Genomic DNA, 16794 nt, shown 5'->3' with positions numbered 1-16794 from the left:
AACATTGAATTGTTCAACTTAATCAGAGAAGTTTTCTAATGTGGCATATATCTGTATGGCTTTATTTTAGTTTTGTTTCTGTCTCTCTGGGCTTTCTCTAGGGCTGTTGGGATTATATTGAACATGTCAAACACACGTTAAACTCCTCTGTATAGAAATAAAACCCTGTAACATGGATATTTTCTGTCCTATGTTTATTAATATACTAACCATAGGAATGTATTTACATTTGTACATGGTTTTCTTAACGTTTTAACACATATTTCTGAGATGTCCTTCCTTTCATCAGGACTTGGTCTTTCATTTGCTTTTCTTCCAGCACTTATCAGGCACTTTCCTTGTTTCCTTTAACGACTCCCCTACTCCAAAGACTGAGACTGGAATTACAGAGCCAGAAGTGGTTTCTGGTTTGGATTATAGGTTGGAATGGTCAGCTACACCGGACTTACAGCCAAAAAGTGTTGTCATTTGTAAAAGTTGATAGTATAACATGTTTACAGTTGGAGGGTTGATGTGAACATTCAGTTTTCTATGTATAGATAAAATTTAAGAGTTGCCGATGATAGCCTGGCGTGATGGCACCACCTGTAACCCTAGTACTCAGGAGGCAGAGGCAGCCAGATCTCTGTGAGTTCGAGGCCAGCCTGGTCTACAAAGCAAGACCAGGACAGCCAAGGCTACACAGAAAAACCCTGTCTTGAAAACACAAAACAAACAAACAGCCCCTCCCCGCAAAGACCAAACTAAAAAAAGATTCCTTTCATAACAGTGTCTCTGGTTGTTTTGCTGAAGTATCTGGGTTGACGTTGGTGGTAGTTTCCACTTGGCAAACATTGAATTGTGTTAGACCGGCTGAGTGACTAAGAAGTGTGCAGTTTCCACTAAGTGTGCACTTTGCTCACTAGGGAAGAAACCTTGGTGCCATCTTAGCCCTCCAGACTCTTTAAGGGGGAAAATGTTAGTACTTGAGTAAAAACCTAGAATGTTCCCTTTTTCTTTTCTGTTTATCTAAAGTAATTTGCCTTTGCTTTTTATATTATTGAAGAATACTATCCTGGTAGAAACATGTACTGTCTCCTACTCAGTACAGAAATATGGAAGTATAAGTTTTCACACATTTTAAATTTATGAACTACTAAAGATTATATCAGAACTGTATTGATTTTCAAGTAACTATATTGTGGTTGACTTTCTGTGAAAAAGCAGTTTTACATGTAAAAAATATACCCTTTGGGCTGGGGAGAGATAGTTCAGTCAGTAAAAAAGCTGGGTGATGCGGGATAAATTTGTGGTCCCAGTGATGGGAGGTGGAGACTGGATAGTTGGGGCTTGCTGGCCAGCCAGTCTCATTAATGAGTTCTTGACCAATGGCAACCCTGTTTCAAAACACAGCGGACAGCTCTAAGGATTGACATGCAAGGTGGACCTGTAGCTGTGCACATCCACATGTGCACATCCGCTCCCGCAGCACAAATTCCTATACCACAGTGGACACACGAGCACCCACGCGGATGTGTGCACAGCTGTAGACATGCACGAACACGTTCTTTGTGCACACTGTCTTGCCCACACGGACTCATTTGTCGTCTGGAAGTTATGGAGCTCTTTGTCCTTTCTGTCTGTGGCTGTTCCCACATACCACATTTCCTTTCTGGGGAATCTTCACACTTTCCTCCTGCCTCTCGAGACTGTATGTCCCTGCTCTGTATTCCTTTAGCATTCTTTGTCACGTGCCTTATTTTACTGGCTGCTGTACTGCTGTAACTGTCCATTTACTTCTGTCTTTTTCCTGAGGGGCAGAGAGCATACCTTTGGTTGGTCTGGCACATAATGGCTATTGGATATTACTCAGTTACTTTAACTTGTTTTCATCTTGCTGAAATGTTCCTGAAGTTGTAAAATTTGTTGCTGTTTGATTTTTGATTCCTAATTTTTCTTGAGCAGTTAGTATAAAGTTGATTTTTAATTGCAATGATATTTTTTTTGCAAAAGATTAAAATATCTTGATTAAAAGTAATAAAGTGTGAGAATAAACTTTTATTTTTATATTTTGCTGTAGGATTCTGCCTCTGCCTCCACCTTCTGTGCTACTACCTCTAGCCCCCAACTACCGGACTCCTTATGATGACGTATACTATTATTACGGTGCTAGGAACACACTGGATCCCAATATTGCTTATTGTGAGTTTTCTATATGGGAAACTTATCTTTCTGGTGGCTTAGGAAGAATATTTACTTTTATGGAAGCTAGAGTATGTAAATGAAAAAGGAAGGCACAGCTTCATTTAATCCAAGTATTGTATATTTATTGACAATAAATTTATACTTAATATCAAGTTCAATGTCATTAGATTGACATAATACTTGATAAGAATGTTTTATGAAGAACAGATTTGTTTTAGAGACCTAATATGTCCAGATAGCATATGCAGGGCAGATGTGGATGTGTGTCTCTCTTTGGTTTTCTTCACTCTGTTTTCAAGTTCACCACGATTCAGTCATGGGGCTACAATTTCTGCTCTGTGAAATTTGTTAACATAAGATTTTATGAATTAAACTCCACATGCATTTTAGAGTACACACCATAGCAATACCCATCTTAAAATCCAGTTATGGATGGAGGCAAGATCCTAAGTTCAAGGCTACCTTGGGCTACTGAGGAAGTTTCTGGTCAGCTTGGGTCATAAAACAAGACCCAGTCTTAAAACCAAAATCAAACTAATTGTGTTTCATAGTTATTTTAGTTTTACTCAGAGTTAGGAAGTAATTGTTTTCTTCTTATTATTATTTTTGTGTTTACTCTTAGCCCGGAAGCATATGCTGATGCATGGGAAAAACATTCTGCATATTTTCCTTTAGGGATAAAATGTTATTAATAATAAGTAAGGGGCTGGGTACAGTGGCTCATACTGTTTATCCCAGCACTCGGGAAGCAGAGGCAGGTGGATTTCTGAGTTTGAGGCCAGCCTGGTCTACAAAGTGAGCCCAGGATGGCCAAGGCTACATAGAGAAACCCTGTCTTGAAACACAAAACAAAACAAAAAACCCAAATAAATAAATAAATAAATAAATAAATAAATAAATAAATAAGTAAGTAAGTAAATAAATACATGTATGTATGTATATATGTATGTGTGAATGTACGTATGTATATATGTATGTGTGAATGTATGTATGTATACACATATGTGTGTGTGTTAGGTACTCTGAAGTAAATATGTTCTTTCTTCCCCCTGTAAGATGGTTCAGGAGTGGTTGGAGGACAGCCTGCTCCTTATGTGTCTGCTCCTGTCACTCACGAACTAGCACAGCCTGTTGTGTAAGTATTTAGTTAAAATAATTTTTCTTTCCTCATCTTAAAAAAGTGTTAATATATGCATAAGGTCTTGTAGCCCAACTGCTTTAAAGAGTTCTTGTTGTAGCATTTAGTGTATTCATGACATCACACAGTTAACTCCAGAATGCTTTTTATCTTACGAACTAGAACTCTGTACTGTGAATTCAGTAATGCTTGTGACATGCCCTGGCAGCAACTATTCTGTTGTTGGTCTGTGGTTCACATGCCCAGTACCTCCTGAGGGTCACATGGTATTTTACCATGATTGGCTTATTTTACATAGCACAAGGATCCTCAGCTTTCATCTGTGTTGTAACTTAGGTTAGAATTTCTTCAAAGCTTTGTGTGTCTTCCCCGTTTTACTTCCTCATTTATCTACTGGCCTGCATTCGAGTTGCTCTATTACTTCAGTTGTTGTAAATGTGCTGCTATTAGAACCATTGTATTTCCTTGCTGCACTGTGCACGAACACAGAAATGAAGTTTTGGGTCACGTGATTTGTGGAGGAGCTACCATATCACTTTCACAGTGGCAGACTACTTTGCCTTCCCACTGCCAGTGCACAGAAGTTCTGCTTTCCCCGCATAGTCCACAGCGTTTGTGTTCTTAGCAGCTGCCTTTAGTGTTGAGGTAGGATTTCATTGTGTGTTCCTGTATGTATGGAGGCAGAGGTCAGCCTCAAGTATTGCTCCTATGGAGCTGCCTACCCTGTTTATTGAAACAAGGTTTCTCACTAGGACCTGGGGCTTACTTCTAAACCTAGGCTGGCAGCCCGGTGAGCTCTAGGAGCCTTTGTGTCTCTGCCTCCTCACTCCTGCTGGGGTTACAGTTGTGCTCCAACCCTAGCTTTTTATGTGGATGCTGGGGCTCAGACTCAGGTGCTCATGCTAGTGTGGTATCTTAGTTACTTTCTTTATTGCAGGAATACCCTGGTGAGGGCATCTTAAGCTTATAGTTCATCATGGTGGTCATGATGTGGCAACAGGCAAGAAGAAAAGTGTGGAGTGAGCAGGAGCTCACTGGTCATAGTGTAATCACACCCAGGAAGTAGAGATATTAGAGCTGTACTAAGTTCCCTGTCTGCTTTTTACACAGTCCAGGTTCTTAGCCCAGAGAATGCTGCGTTCCACAGTGGGTAGGTTTCTGGCCTCAGTTTACCTAAACAAGCCCACAGGCCTGCCAGAGGCTGGTCTCCTATGTCTCATCACACTTGGCAAGCATTTTCCTGAAAGAACTATTCCACTATTCATTTCCCCCATCCATTCCTTCATTGTAGATTCCTGCTCCCAGTGCTGGGCATTGAACAGAGTTCTTTATAAATGCTAGCTAAGCATTCCATTATTGAGCCACATTTCCACCCTTCATGTAGTTTTGATGTGTGTTTCTTTATTGATTTAGTGATGTCAAGCATATTTTCATATCTGTTGGCTATTTGTGTATCTTCTTTAGGGAAATGTTTATTAATCATTTGTGGTTGATTCATAGTTATATTATTATATATTTAATAATAGATTGTTAAAATATTATGAATTGCCTTTTTATTCTATTGATACTGTCTTTTAATATACAAAACCAAAATTTTTGTGGGGCCAGTTATTTTTTTCTTAGTTTTTCTTTTTGTGTGTACATGCCTGCATATACAGGGGCATGCACACACAGGTTCCCACAGGGGACAGAGGTGTTGGCCCCCCTGGAGCTGGCGCAGTAGGTGGTTCTGAGTGTTGGGAATTCATCCTGTGTCATCATCACTTAGTTGAAAATACAGATTGGGCAAATTTGAATTTACCCAAATCCATTTTAAAAATGGTTTTTAAAAGCAGAGATGGGAAGATTTATGAAGGAGGCATGTAGTTACGGACTTCTTCTCTTTATTTAAAACTTTTTTAACCTTGTATAAACTTTTGTGTGTATGTGTATGCACATGTGCACAGTCCTGCCAGAGCACGCATGTGGAGGACAGGGTCACTTGTAAGAGCGCTGCTTTGTTTGTGCCGTGTGGTCCTGGGCATAGAACAGCAGTTCCTCTACCTGCTGCCCCATTTTCCTGCCTTTTTTTTTTTTTTAATTATGGTTTTATATGTGAGACAGTTTTAAGGAATTGTTTTTGTTTTCTTCTAGAATTTGTTCTTGTGATGAATAGATTGAAATTGTTTATTTGATGTAGGAATACTGTTGGACGGAATGAACAGAAAATCCTGAGTGATGGACTGATGAATTCAGGACTTATCTTTGAGGATAAACCAAAACCTTCCAAACAGTCACTTCAGTCCTACCAAGAAGCTTTGCAGGAGCAGGTACTCATGATTTATTTGTGTGATGCTGACTGACTGGCAGCACAGCTAGACCTTAGGGGAGAACAATAAAGGCAATATGGCAAGCTTTGAAGCAGCTGTGCTGGAATTTGCTGGAATTGCTGTAGGAAACAAGCTTGTCGGGGGCAGTTAGCCCTCATATGTAGTTGATATTTGAGCTGTCAGTTAGTTCATAGACATTCCTGGTATATTTGCAGAGGCTTATTTGTTTTATTTTTGTATTTCCCTATGTCTTCTTCTAGGGAGTTGCATATTTACATGGTTTGTATGTTTCTCTCCTTTTATCAGGTAGGCAGGGTTGGTAGCAGGTGTTGTGACCTCTGGAGCCATCTTGCTGGCCCTAGAGAAACCTTAGTGACCTGTGGATCAGTTCTCTTCAGCTAGGAGGTACTAAGGTGCTGACCCGTATGTGGAGAAAGGGAGGCTGTCGGAGGGACAGTTTTGATCTTTCATGCACCAGACATGGGTGAGAGGGGATGAGGAAGAGCAGAGGGAGGGTGTAAGCATGATTAGTGTTGAAATGCAAGGACACTGAGGAGGCCACAGACCATAGGGAGTGCACTAGTAGAGTGCTTACGAACAAGAGGCACGCTGCTGCCTCCTGCCAGCAGCGGTTGGTGCTGCTCAAAGAAAACTTAGGAGCTTGTAAGGGCTGCGGGGCAGGGGATTCAGGGTGTAGGCGCATATCTAAATTGAGGATGTTCCTGGGGAATTCTGCTTACATTTCTTTATAAAGTATGGATTTTGTTGTTTTGTTTTCTTGAGGCAGGGTTTCATCTGTGCCAGGCTGGCCTTGAACTCACTGTGTGGTGAAGAAGGGATTACCTTGAAATCCTAGCCCTCCTGAGTGCTGGAAATACAAGTGCACAGCACAGTGCCTTTTGCTGTGTGGTGCCGAGGATGACTTGAGGGATTCCTAGGCAAGGGCTCCAAATTCCTAGCTCCTTGTACATTTTTTATGAATATATTTCTTATTTTTAATTATATGTTTTTGTGTCTTTGCACATGGGTGTTATGGCTACAGAGGTATCAGAGGCCCCTGGAGCTGGAGTTATAGACATTGTAAGCCTCCCTTTGTGGGACTCAAACTTAAGTGTTTGCAAGAACAGTATTCACTCTCAAATGCCCTTTGCTTTTTGGAAAATATCTTTGTTCAGCTTTTACATGGGAAAACATTAAAAAGAATTACACCTTTTTAAAAATGAATGTGAAGGTTCTACAGAAAAAAAAGACTGAATTTAAAAAATCAGAATCTGGTTTTGAATGAGCCAGTGGTAGAGTTAGATTTCCCAATTCAAGAAGTTAAATTTATCTCCATGTGATGCTGGCCCAGCAATCTACTGCTGAGCCGTATTTCTGGCCCTAGAATTCTTTATATACTTAATGAGTTCTGCGGGTGTACTGGAGTGAAAGAAATTGCCAGGGCTGGGCTGGAGAGGTGGCTCATGGTTAAGAGCATTTGTTGCCTTCACAGAATAATCTTTTGGCTGTGTTCTTGAATTTGCCTTACAAGTACTTTATTGAGCTGTTTTGCATCTGTCTTAGTCACTTCTATTGCTGTGAAGAGACACCATAACCACTGCAACTCTCAGAAAAGAAAGCAGTAAATTGGGAGATTGCTTAGAGTTTTAGAGAGTCCGTTATCATGGAGGAGAGCATGATGGAAGCATGGCAGCACTCTTGGTAGCTGAGAGCTGTGTTCTGATCTGCAGGTTTCAGGGTGGAGGGAGAGAAGGAGAAGGAGAGAGAGGAGAGGGGAAAGAGAGAGGAGAGAAGAAGAGAATGAGAACTGTGTCTTACCTAGGAATTTGAAACTTCAAAGTCCACCCCTAGTGACACACTTTCTCCAACAAGGCCACTCTTTTCTAATCCTTCTCAAATAGTTCCACTCCCTGGTAGGGGCCGTTCGTATTCAAGCCAGCACAGCAAGTATGGTCATAAGAGAGGCCGGCTTGTGTTTTACTTTTTTATGTTGGATCTTTGTCTGGTTTTGGCATCAGGCTTTCTGAAACAAATTTGGAAATACTCTTTTCCATTCTATTACAGAGTAATTTGGGGAGTGTTGGTTTAAGTTCTTTGAAAATCTGATAGAATTTTGTGTTGAATTTATCCAGGTATAGACATTCTTTAGTTGGGAGATTATTATTTCTTGGAACTTATTGGTTTATGGGCCTATTTTAATTGTTTACTTTGTCTTTTTTCATCCACTTTTTTTTTAACATTTTTCATTTTAGTGGAATACTTGTTTTAATGATGATGATGATGATGATGATGATGATGATGATGATGATGATGATGTCATGGAACTCACTCTGTGGACCGGGCTGGCCATGTCACTATGCTGACCAGAGGTCCATCAGCTTCTGCCTCCCAATTGCTGGGATACAGATTTTTACATTATGTCCTTAAGATCTTTTGAATATCCTCAGTAACTTTGTAATGTTTCTGCTTTCCTCTTTGCTTTTTAAGATCCAGAAACACCCTCCTTCCCTGCTCCCTTCCCTCCCTCCTTCCTTTTCTCCCATTAACTCTTCATTCAATTGACTCTTTTTTTTGTTTTGTTTTTGATAATTATTTATTTTTAAATAATTTCCCCCTTGACTTAGATTAACCTCTTCTTGTCTATTTTGTTAGATGTGGTTTGTTGTTTTTTCAAGGTCTTAAAGTGCCCCATTAAGTTATTGATGAGCTCTTTCCAGTCATTTGATGTCAGTGCTTAATGCCTTACTTATACTTTCCTCCTAGTGCTGCCTTCATTTTGTCCATAGGTTTTGGTATGTTGTGTTTTTATTTTCATTAATTCTAGAAACTTAAAAAAAATCCTTCTTAATTTCTTCCTTGATCCAATTTTTATTCAGTAGGGTATTATTTAATTTACATGAATTTGTGTACTTTTTTCCATTTCTGTTGTTGATATTTAGCCTTATGCTTTTGTGGTCAGATAAAATGCAGTGTGTTATTTCAGTTTATCTATATTTGTTGAGGCTTACTTTGTGTCCTAGTATATGGTCAAATTTGGAGAAAGTTCCATGGGCTTCTGAGAAGAAAATACATTCTTTAGTGTTTGGATGAAATGTTTTACTGTAAAGATCTATTAGATCCATTTGATTTATGGTGTCATCTAACTCCAGAGTTTCTGTGTTTTGCTTTTGTCTGGACCACTTGTTTGTTGAGAGCAGAGTATTGAAATTATCCACTATCATTGTACTGTGCTTAGTCTGTCATTTTCAATCTAATAGTGCTTCTTTCATGAACTCAGTTGTGCTTACTTTACGCTTAGTAAGTGTTTACAACTCTAATAGCCTCTCAGTGTATTTTTTTTTTTTTTTGTAATAAGTATGACATGTTCTCCCTTCTGACTAAGGTTGGAGTGGAATTATTTTGTCAGACATTAGATTAGCTAAACATGCTTATTTCTTTATTTCATATATTTGGAGCCATATAGAGTTTCATATTTTCATTTAAAAAAAATGGTGTCTATGGTTGATGGTAAGGTGTGTTTCTTGTAACAAGCAAAAAGGATGAATCCAGTTTTCTAATCTTACGGTCAGTTGTACTGGAATTATTTAGTCCCTGTACTCTCTTAGGTGTGCTTCATCTGCTCTTCAGACTAAAGATTATTATTATTATTATTATTATTATTATTATTATTATCTTCTAGTATTCCCTAAAGAGCTGACTTCTTGGACATAAATTCTTAAAGTCATGAAATGTTTTCTCCTTTGATTATGACTGACAGTTTTGCTGCATGTATAATCTGGGTCGGCATCTGTGTCTTTCAGAACTTTCTATTCAGGGCCTTCTTGATTTCAAACTCTCCACTGAAATTTTAGATGTTACTCTGATGAGCTTGCCATTATATGCAACTTGGACTTTCTTGCAGCTTCCAATATCCTTTCTTTGTTCCTGGGTAATCCTTACCCCTCTCATCCCTGATCAGTACCTCTTTCCTCAGATTTGAGAAATTGTCTTGTATAATTTTGTGGAAAATATTTTCTGTGCCTTTGATCTGGGTTTATTTTTTTATACCTATGATTTGTGTGTTTGGTCTTTTTATAGTGTTTCAGTGTGTTCTGTTACTGTTTTTGTTTGTTTTTCAGATGAAACACTTTATTTGATCAGGTGATTTAATTGTTCTACCTTGTGCTTAAGATCTGATCCAGTGGGTTGGTGAGGCTTTGCTTTCTTCTTTTTCTGTTGTACTTCCTGACTTTTCCTTTTTCTCAGAGATGCTCTCTTTATACTAAGTTCTGTTTCCACGTTATCTTATTCAGGTGTTCATTTGCGCTTTTGCAGGCCTCGTCAGGCATTCGTTCATTCACCTCTTTGAGTTCCTTGAACATACTTATAATTGCTGTTTTGAAATCATTGTCTTGTTCATGAGCTAAGTTGCTTTTCTCAGGGAATATGACGGAGTCCTAGTTTCTGGAGAAGACATGCTGTCTAGGTTGTCCATGTTTGTGTTTTTGTGATGGGGTCTAGGCAGCTGGAGTTAGGTGGTTGATGGCGTTTCTTGGCATGGCTGTCCTTACCTTTATTGGGTGTGTGTTTGGATCTTTGCCATTGCCCCATCTTGTCAGGTTGTGGCCAGCTGAATGGTGCTTTGTGTTTCATGTGGGGCCACTCTGTTGGTATGCAAATGGAGTTGTGAGATGTGTTCCTGCTGTAGGAGGGGTAGGAGATTCTTGCTGCTGGCCTCAGAAGCCTATGGCGCTCTCTGCATTCTACAGGTGGCACAGAAGTGGTGGCAGGGTTGGAGTCACAGTGGGTGTCGGGGGTGCTCTCTGGGGTGGCCATTCTGAGCTGTGGTGGGTTGACTGGTACTCTTGAGAACTTGGTCTTAGGAGAAAAACTGAGTAGTAGCATTGCTAATGTCTTGTCTCAGCCTCCTATAAATCATTATTTACTCTGAGCATGTCTTTATGTTGTCAAGATTCGGGAGAGAGAAGCAAGACGGAAGAAGGAACGTTTAGAAAAAGAAGAGTATGAAGCCAAATTAGAAGCTGAAATGAGGAGTTACAACCCCTGGGGCAAAGGCGGAGGTGGTGCTCCTCTCAGAGATGCCAAAGGAAATCTGATAAGTATGATGTGTCCACGAACTTGCTTTTAAGTGAATCATTTCCAGCGTTTTAAGAGTGGAGAGTAGAAAGAGGTGGGGCTCAGACTGTGTAAGGTTTCGTTTTGTGATTTAATGCAAAGATACACTCCTGATTATGAATATAGTACATGTTAGAAAGCCTCTTGCTCTACAGAATGATGCATTTCCCATTCTTTGATGATAGCCACCAAACTGCAAAGAATAATTCATGTTAATTGGTGCTTATCCAGACTAGTATTTAGGGTATATTTTATTTTGTTTTACTGAAAATAATAAAATTTGTATTGCAAGTTTATTTTAGGTTAATTAAAGTTACAAATAAAAACTGGAATGATTGTGGGAAAGGATCTGCTTTTACTTCATAAACGGAGTATTCTCGTTTAGTACATGGCTTTTTTTGTGCTTGTGGGTAGGATGTCTTCATTTCAGAAATTCTGGCAGATTGCAGAGTTCTAAATCCTTCATCTATGTGCTTTTATTTATTTATGCTTGGTGTGGTGGCACAAGCCTTTAATCCTAGCACTTGGGAAGCAGAGAAATAGGTGGCTTTCTATAGCTGAGTTAGAGATAGCCTGGTCTTCTCAGCGAGTTCCAGGCCAGCCAGAGTTATAACCCTGTATTCAGAAAAAAAAAAAAAAAAAAACAAAAACAAAAACAGAAAAACAAAACTGGGCATGTTGACGCATGCCTGTGACTCCAGCACTCAGGAGGCAGAGGCAGGCAGATCTCTGTGAGTTGAGACCAGTCTGGTCTACAAAGTGAGTCCAGGACAGCCAGGGCTACACAGAGAAACCCTGTCTCAGAAACAAACAAAAAAAAGAAAATAAAAAAACCTACAATACCTTTTTTTCCTATCTAGTAATCATTCAAACACTGCTGTAAATACTTTGTTACCTACATAAAAATAGTTTTGGCTAGCTGTAGCTAAGTAGAATAAGAAGTGGAGTAAAGATAGTGTGGGGTTTAGTTATAAGTGACAAAAAGGCTAAAGAGAAAACATGCTAAAATGTTAAAAGTAGTGTCAGAATGGTGGGCATGGCTTACTTAGAATTCTTATGGATTGTGCCCTTTGTAAGTATGTTTAAAGGTGTGTTTGAACCCACCTAATAAGGGGTCAAATAAGGGTTGACTTTTCTTCCCCTCTCCCCTCCTGCTCCCAGTTATTTTTTCCTTTTGTTTTTGCATGTCCTCATAGGTTTAGAACTCTGTTGCTTTCTCCTAATAGATGGATTACCTCAAATACTGCACAGGTGGACATTTCTTATTTGAAGTGTGTATCAGACTATATTAGAAAATAGTTTTCATTTACTTACTCATGATGCTGCAACACTTAATTGAAAAGTCCTGTGTCAAGCCCATCAGCAGCTCATGGCCGTGTGACTCTCCTTCCCATGTCTGCCACTTTCTGATTGTGGTTGCTGCTGCTTCAAGAGAGGAGCCTTCTTCCATTGTGCTATTGCTCCAGTTCAGAATCCCTTCCGTCTTGGCTGAACAGTGTGGGTCCAGATGTAGTGAGGATGAGTGGAGGATTCTGTTGTGTCCTGGCCTAGAACTTGATGATCATCATCTCTTCCTTCATTCTGCTGTTTCAGCTGCTCCCAGGGGCTACCAGCAAAGTTGCTCTAGAGCAAAAAAGTTTAGGTTTCCTGTTTGTTCCTGGGAGGAGGCCTGGGACAGACACTAGTGTGTGGCTACTAGTAGCTTAAGGAAGGTGGAGGAAGAGTTGTCAGAAATACACTAGCTACTCCGAAGAAGGCTCCTCAGTTGCCCGGGCTTTGAGAACAGGGCACTTCCCAGAACTTTTCAGGAGGCCTTCAGCAGTATAACTGGGGTTAGTCTGTAGTAAAGTGTGGCTCTGCTCTAGAATTGCTTACCCCGGTGGAAATGAAAATGATGCCTCTGAGATTTCTATCCTTAGTAGCAATGCTTAGGTTGTTTTCCTCATGTTGTAATCATCACATGAAACAGAGACAGTGCAGTATCTTTCAAGGACAGTGGAATTATTTTTAAATACTATATTCAGAGTGACTAGATTCATTACCCCAAAGTATAAATTTTTGTATGTGGGTTTTATATTTTAGAGATGGGGGAAATGTGACTTTGGTTTTATTACGTTGAGATGGTTTAGGGAAGTGCATCATGATGGCCAAGGTGCACCCTGTGTGCTTCCAGCTGACTTTAATCCTGCTTCCACGCGGGCTTAGCTCTTTCTGCTTGCTCTTGTCTTCTGATGGGGGGAAGTAAAGAGTGTGAGTCTTGATTGCTATTCCCTTAGACCTTTTATAGGAGAATACTTACTAATGAAGTAAGGCAGACAAGTCATTTTAAAACAAACACTTGTTTTAATTGTACCATAAATAATTCAGTGTTCTTTATTCATTAGAACTCCATATTTAAGTTCCTATGAAAGCTAAGATAGTATAAAATGTTTGAGTAGGTGAATGGATTTATCATGTGTATGTATGTATGTGTGTGTGTGTGTGTGTATATGTGTGTATGTGTGGCTGTGTGTGTGGCTGTTTAGCAGTACAAAGGAATGAATTGTTGATGCATAAAATTTGGAAGACTCAAAAGTTCTGCTAAGTAAAACATTCATTCTAAAAGTTACCTTTGTACATTTCTGTTACACGACATTCTCAAAAGTTATAAAGAACTTACTAGAGACAGATGGATATGTTTTGGTGGTGGAGCTTTGCAAAGATTAACTGATTGTAGGGGTGTTACTTGAAACTACATGTGTTAAACTGTTAACAACTGTACAAAAGTGGTTCTTAACCTTCCTAATGCTGCAACCCTTTAATACAGGTCCCCATGTTGTGCTGACCCCAGCACAAAAGTATTTTTGTTGCTCCTTTATAACAGTAATTTTGCTACTGTTATGAATCATAATGTAAAAATCTGATATGCAGGATATCTGATATGACCCCCAAAGGGAATTGAGACTCACAGGTTGAGAACCACTGTTATGCCCACAAACAAAAATATGTGGATAGAAGGAAAATTAAATCTATGAAATTAAAAGTTTGACCAGTTGAAAATGCCTGGCAATCTCTCATAGACTTGGCGAGAGATATAGGTAAACATTTATATATATTTGATCAAATATATTTAATGCATTATCTTTAATTAGATTTAGATTTTTTTAATGTATGGTTTTTTATTAAGGTAAAATTTTATTAAGGTAAAATTTGCATGTAATCAAATTACTCTTTTAAAATTTAATGAAGTTTAACAGTTGTTTTAAAAATCATTTCTCCCACACTCAAGATGTAGAATTTTTTCCAGAATGGCTGAAAGGACAGTCCCCTCTGTCCTTTTCTAGTCAGTCCGTCTGCTTACAGCCTTTGCCCTGTAAACCTGTGGTCTGCCTCCTGGATGCCAGTGATGCCTTTTAATTTTGATGATAATCTTCCAGCATAGCATTGGTGCGATTCTTTTCCTTCTGTTACTGAATGGCATTGCATGGTTCTGAGGCGCCATCATTGCATCTCTGTTTACAGGTGATAGGCACCTGCAATTTCTAGTTTAAGGTCATTCAGAATAGAATTGCTGAAGGCCAATAGTACTCAACCTGTGGGTCGTGGCCCCTTTGGGGTTCTGAGACCATCAGAAAACATAGTTACTTATATTACAGTTCACAACAGTAGCAAAATTAAAGTTATGAAGGAGCAACGAAAACTTTTTCTGGCCAGGGGTGCTCACCGCAAGGAACTGTGTTAGAGCGTTACAGCATTAGTAAGGTTGGGGCACTGCTGCCGCGCTCATGCACTGCTCTCTGCCTGAATGTGTGCTTTTACTGATTTCTCTTGGGCAAATGCTTAGGAATAGAGTCAGTTGGTTGCATAGTGATTTGTTTGCTTGGTTGTTTTTTTTTTGTTTGTTTGTTTGTTTTGTTTTTTAAAGTTTTGTTAGAAACTGTCCAACTGTTTTCCAAACTGTGCCTTTTTTCCAATTGCTCTAAACTCTTATCGGCACTTGACTTTGTAGATCAAGGGTTAGCCATTCTATGCAATGTATAAATATTTCAGTTTTTTACAAAACCTTTATTGTGAAATAACTTTAATACTTATACAAAAGAGTTGTAAAGATCAGCAAGAGGACCTTTCATTGTGCTTCCTTGATAGTTTACATTTACGTAATCATGGCATAAGTATTAAAGCTAGAAATAATACCAATATTGTACTGTCCATGAAATTATAGATAGCATCTAGATTTTGCCATTTCCCCCTATTGTCTTCTTCCTAAATGCTATGGTGCATTTAGTTGCTGATATTGTTTATTGGATTATTCATTTCCTATTGTGTGCGTGTGTGCTGGATGTGTAACTGTTGGCTCTGGCATGTCAGAGGTCACACAACTTTGGAAGGTCAGAGGGCAACTTTGGGAGTCAGTCCTCCCCTTCCACTACAGTATCTGATAGGGAACCCAAAACAGGAAGAAGGCTTTTGTAGCTCTTGCTTTTACACAGTGAACCTCTTAGAGGCCTGCCATGCCTGTAACCTGAGATCTGCGATCTTGTCCACATATTTGTCTATTTAAATCTATTTTATGCATTTCTTATACCACTCAGTCCATCCATCCAAAGTGCATCACTTAATGGATTTTATTATTCAGGGTTATACCAAAAAGCAGTCAGTTTGAGACCACTTTCCACAGTGAATTGTGTTGGTGCTACAGTGAAATACGGCCAGCTCAGCACATCTTATGCTTACATCACACACGGTGCTTTTACCTAGTTTGCACATGCTAGGCAAACACTCTGCCAACTGAACTAGGTATTAGATATGTGATAGACACATATCTAACACAAGCCTGTTGCTAGGCAAAAACAAAACAAAACAACAACAGAAACATCCCCAAGGTAGTGTTTTAAAATGAGAAGTGCACACTGCTCTGCAGTTCTCGAGGTAGTAACTTAGTCTTAGTGGGCTTGCTGGGTGTTTCTGTCTGAAGCGTTAGCCTGAGCTTGTGGCACGGAAGCCCACATGGCTTTCCTGCGCAGCTCGAGAGGCTTAGCTTTCTTGTCTTTAGAGCTCTCCATAGCATCCCTTCAGCGCCATTGTGACACGGCAGTTGGTTTTCCCTGAACTCAGTCCAGTGGTCAAAGAAGAAGGAGCTCACGTCTTTTGTGAGTCGCCCTCGAAGTCATGTGTCATGTCGCTGCAGTGGCCTCCTGTGACGTGAGGTAATAAGTCGACCACAGTAACAAAGAGACTTGAGTTCCACATTTTAAGGAAGGTTTGCTAAAGCACTTGTGGACACATTTTAACACTCCACTTGAACATGCTTTTTTGTTGGTTGTTTTTAGGAGAGCTGATGGTTTGGGGTAACTTTCATTCTGACTTGAGTTTCGCTATGCTTGTTCTGTACTAAAGAAATTATGATCTCTGAACTGACAGTGCGTATGTTAATATGGCTTTGATAGAATGTGAAAGATTTATGTATTCTTAATTTCGGTACCAGTTTTGAGTTGATTTCATAGTCCCTTTAGAGTTTTTAATGAGGGTGCTTCAAACCTGCAGCTGTCATAAAGCCGCTCACAGTCTTGTCCTGTTTTTCCTATTTAAAAATGTGTTAAGAGTAACTATCGAAATGTGTTTATTGAAATAAATGGATTATTTTTCCTCTCAGCTGATTTGAATAGGATGCACAGACAGAATATAGATGCCTACCATAACCCCGATGCAAGAACATATGAAGATAAAAGGGCTGTTGTATCTATAGACCAAAATTTAGCCACTTCAAATGCTGAGAACCTAGAAGATTCTGCAAATAAAAACTCAGGTTTTTAATCACATTCTATATTTAAAAATACATTCCTAATGCTGTTCAGTAACATTTCACTTCTGTTCTTTGATGAAATTCTTAAAGTGATTGGGGAATCTGGTTACTAAGAATTAGAAGTGTAGTGTATTTTCTTTCTTTTCTTTGAAAAGAGCGAATAGGGAAAGGTTCTCCTAACAGCGGTGTTTCTTTCCAGGTCTGTAACTTGCTATGCATATGTAGTTGCTACTAACATTTTTCTTTTGATACTAGAGGGGCCTTTC

The 16794-nt window shown here is 39.3% G+C and overlaps 1 protein-coding gene across 13 annotated transcripts in view; it reads left to right on the top strand.

The window, feature by feature from the left end:
* The window catches only part of Cspp1 (centrosome and spindle pole associated protein 1), a 140040-nt gene that overhangs the window by 99155 nt on the left and 24091 nt on the right, over positions 1-16794 (top strand). For 9 of the 13 annotated variants that reach the window (XM_055603314.1, XM_055603311.1, XM_055603310.1 and 6 more), the window contains 5 exons: positions 2060-2181; positions 3241-3319; positions 5502-5631; positions 10583-10730; positions 16379-16531. In XM_055603314.1, coding sequence (XP_055459289.1) covers positions 2060-2181; positions 3241-3319; positions 5502-5631; positions 10583-10730; positions 16379-16531 — 632 coding nt within the window. The remainder of the gene's footprint in view (positions 1-2059; positions 2182-3240; positions 3320-5501; positions 5632-10582; positions 10731-16378; positions 16532-16794) is intronic. The other 4 variants (XM_055603318.1, XM_055603319.1, XM_055603317.1 and 1 more) reach the window with 1 other exon arrangement.

Source organism: Psammomys obesus, unplaced genomic scaffold (genome assembly GCF_907164565.1).
Source record: "Psammomys obesus unplaced genomic scaffold, mPsaObe1.curated_primary_1811, whole genome shotgun sequence".
Classification (NCBI taxonomy): domain Eukaryota; kingdom Metazoa; phylum Chordata; class Mammalia; order Rodentia; family Muridae; genus Psammomys; species Psammomys obesus.
This window is presented reverse-complemented; position numbering and strand designations above follow the sequence as displayed.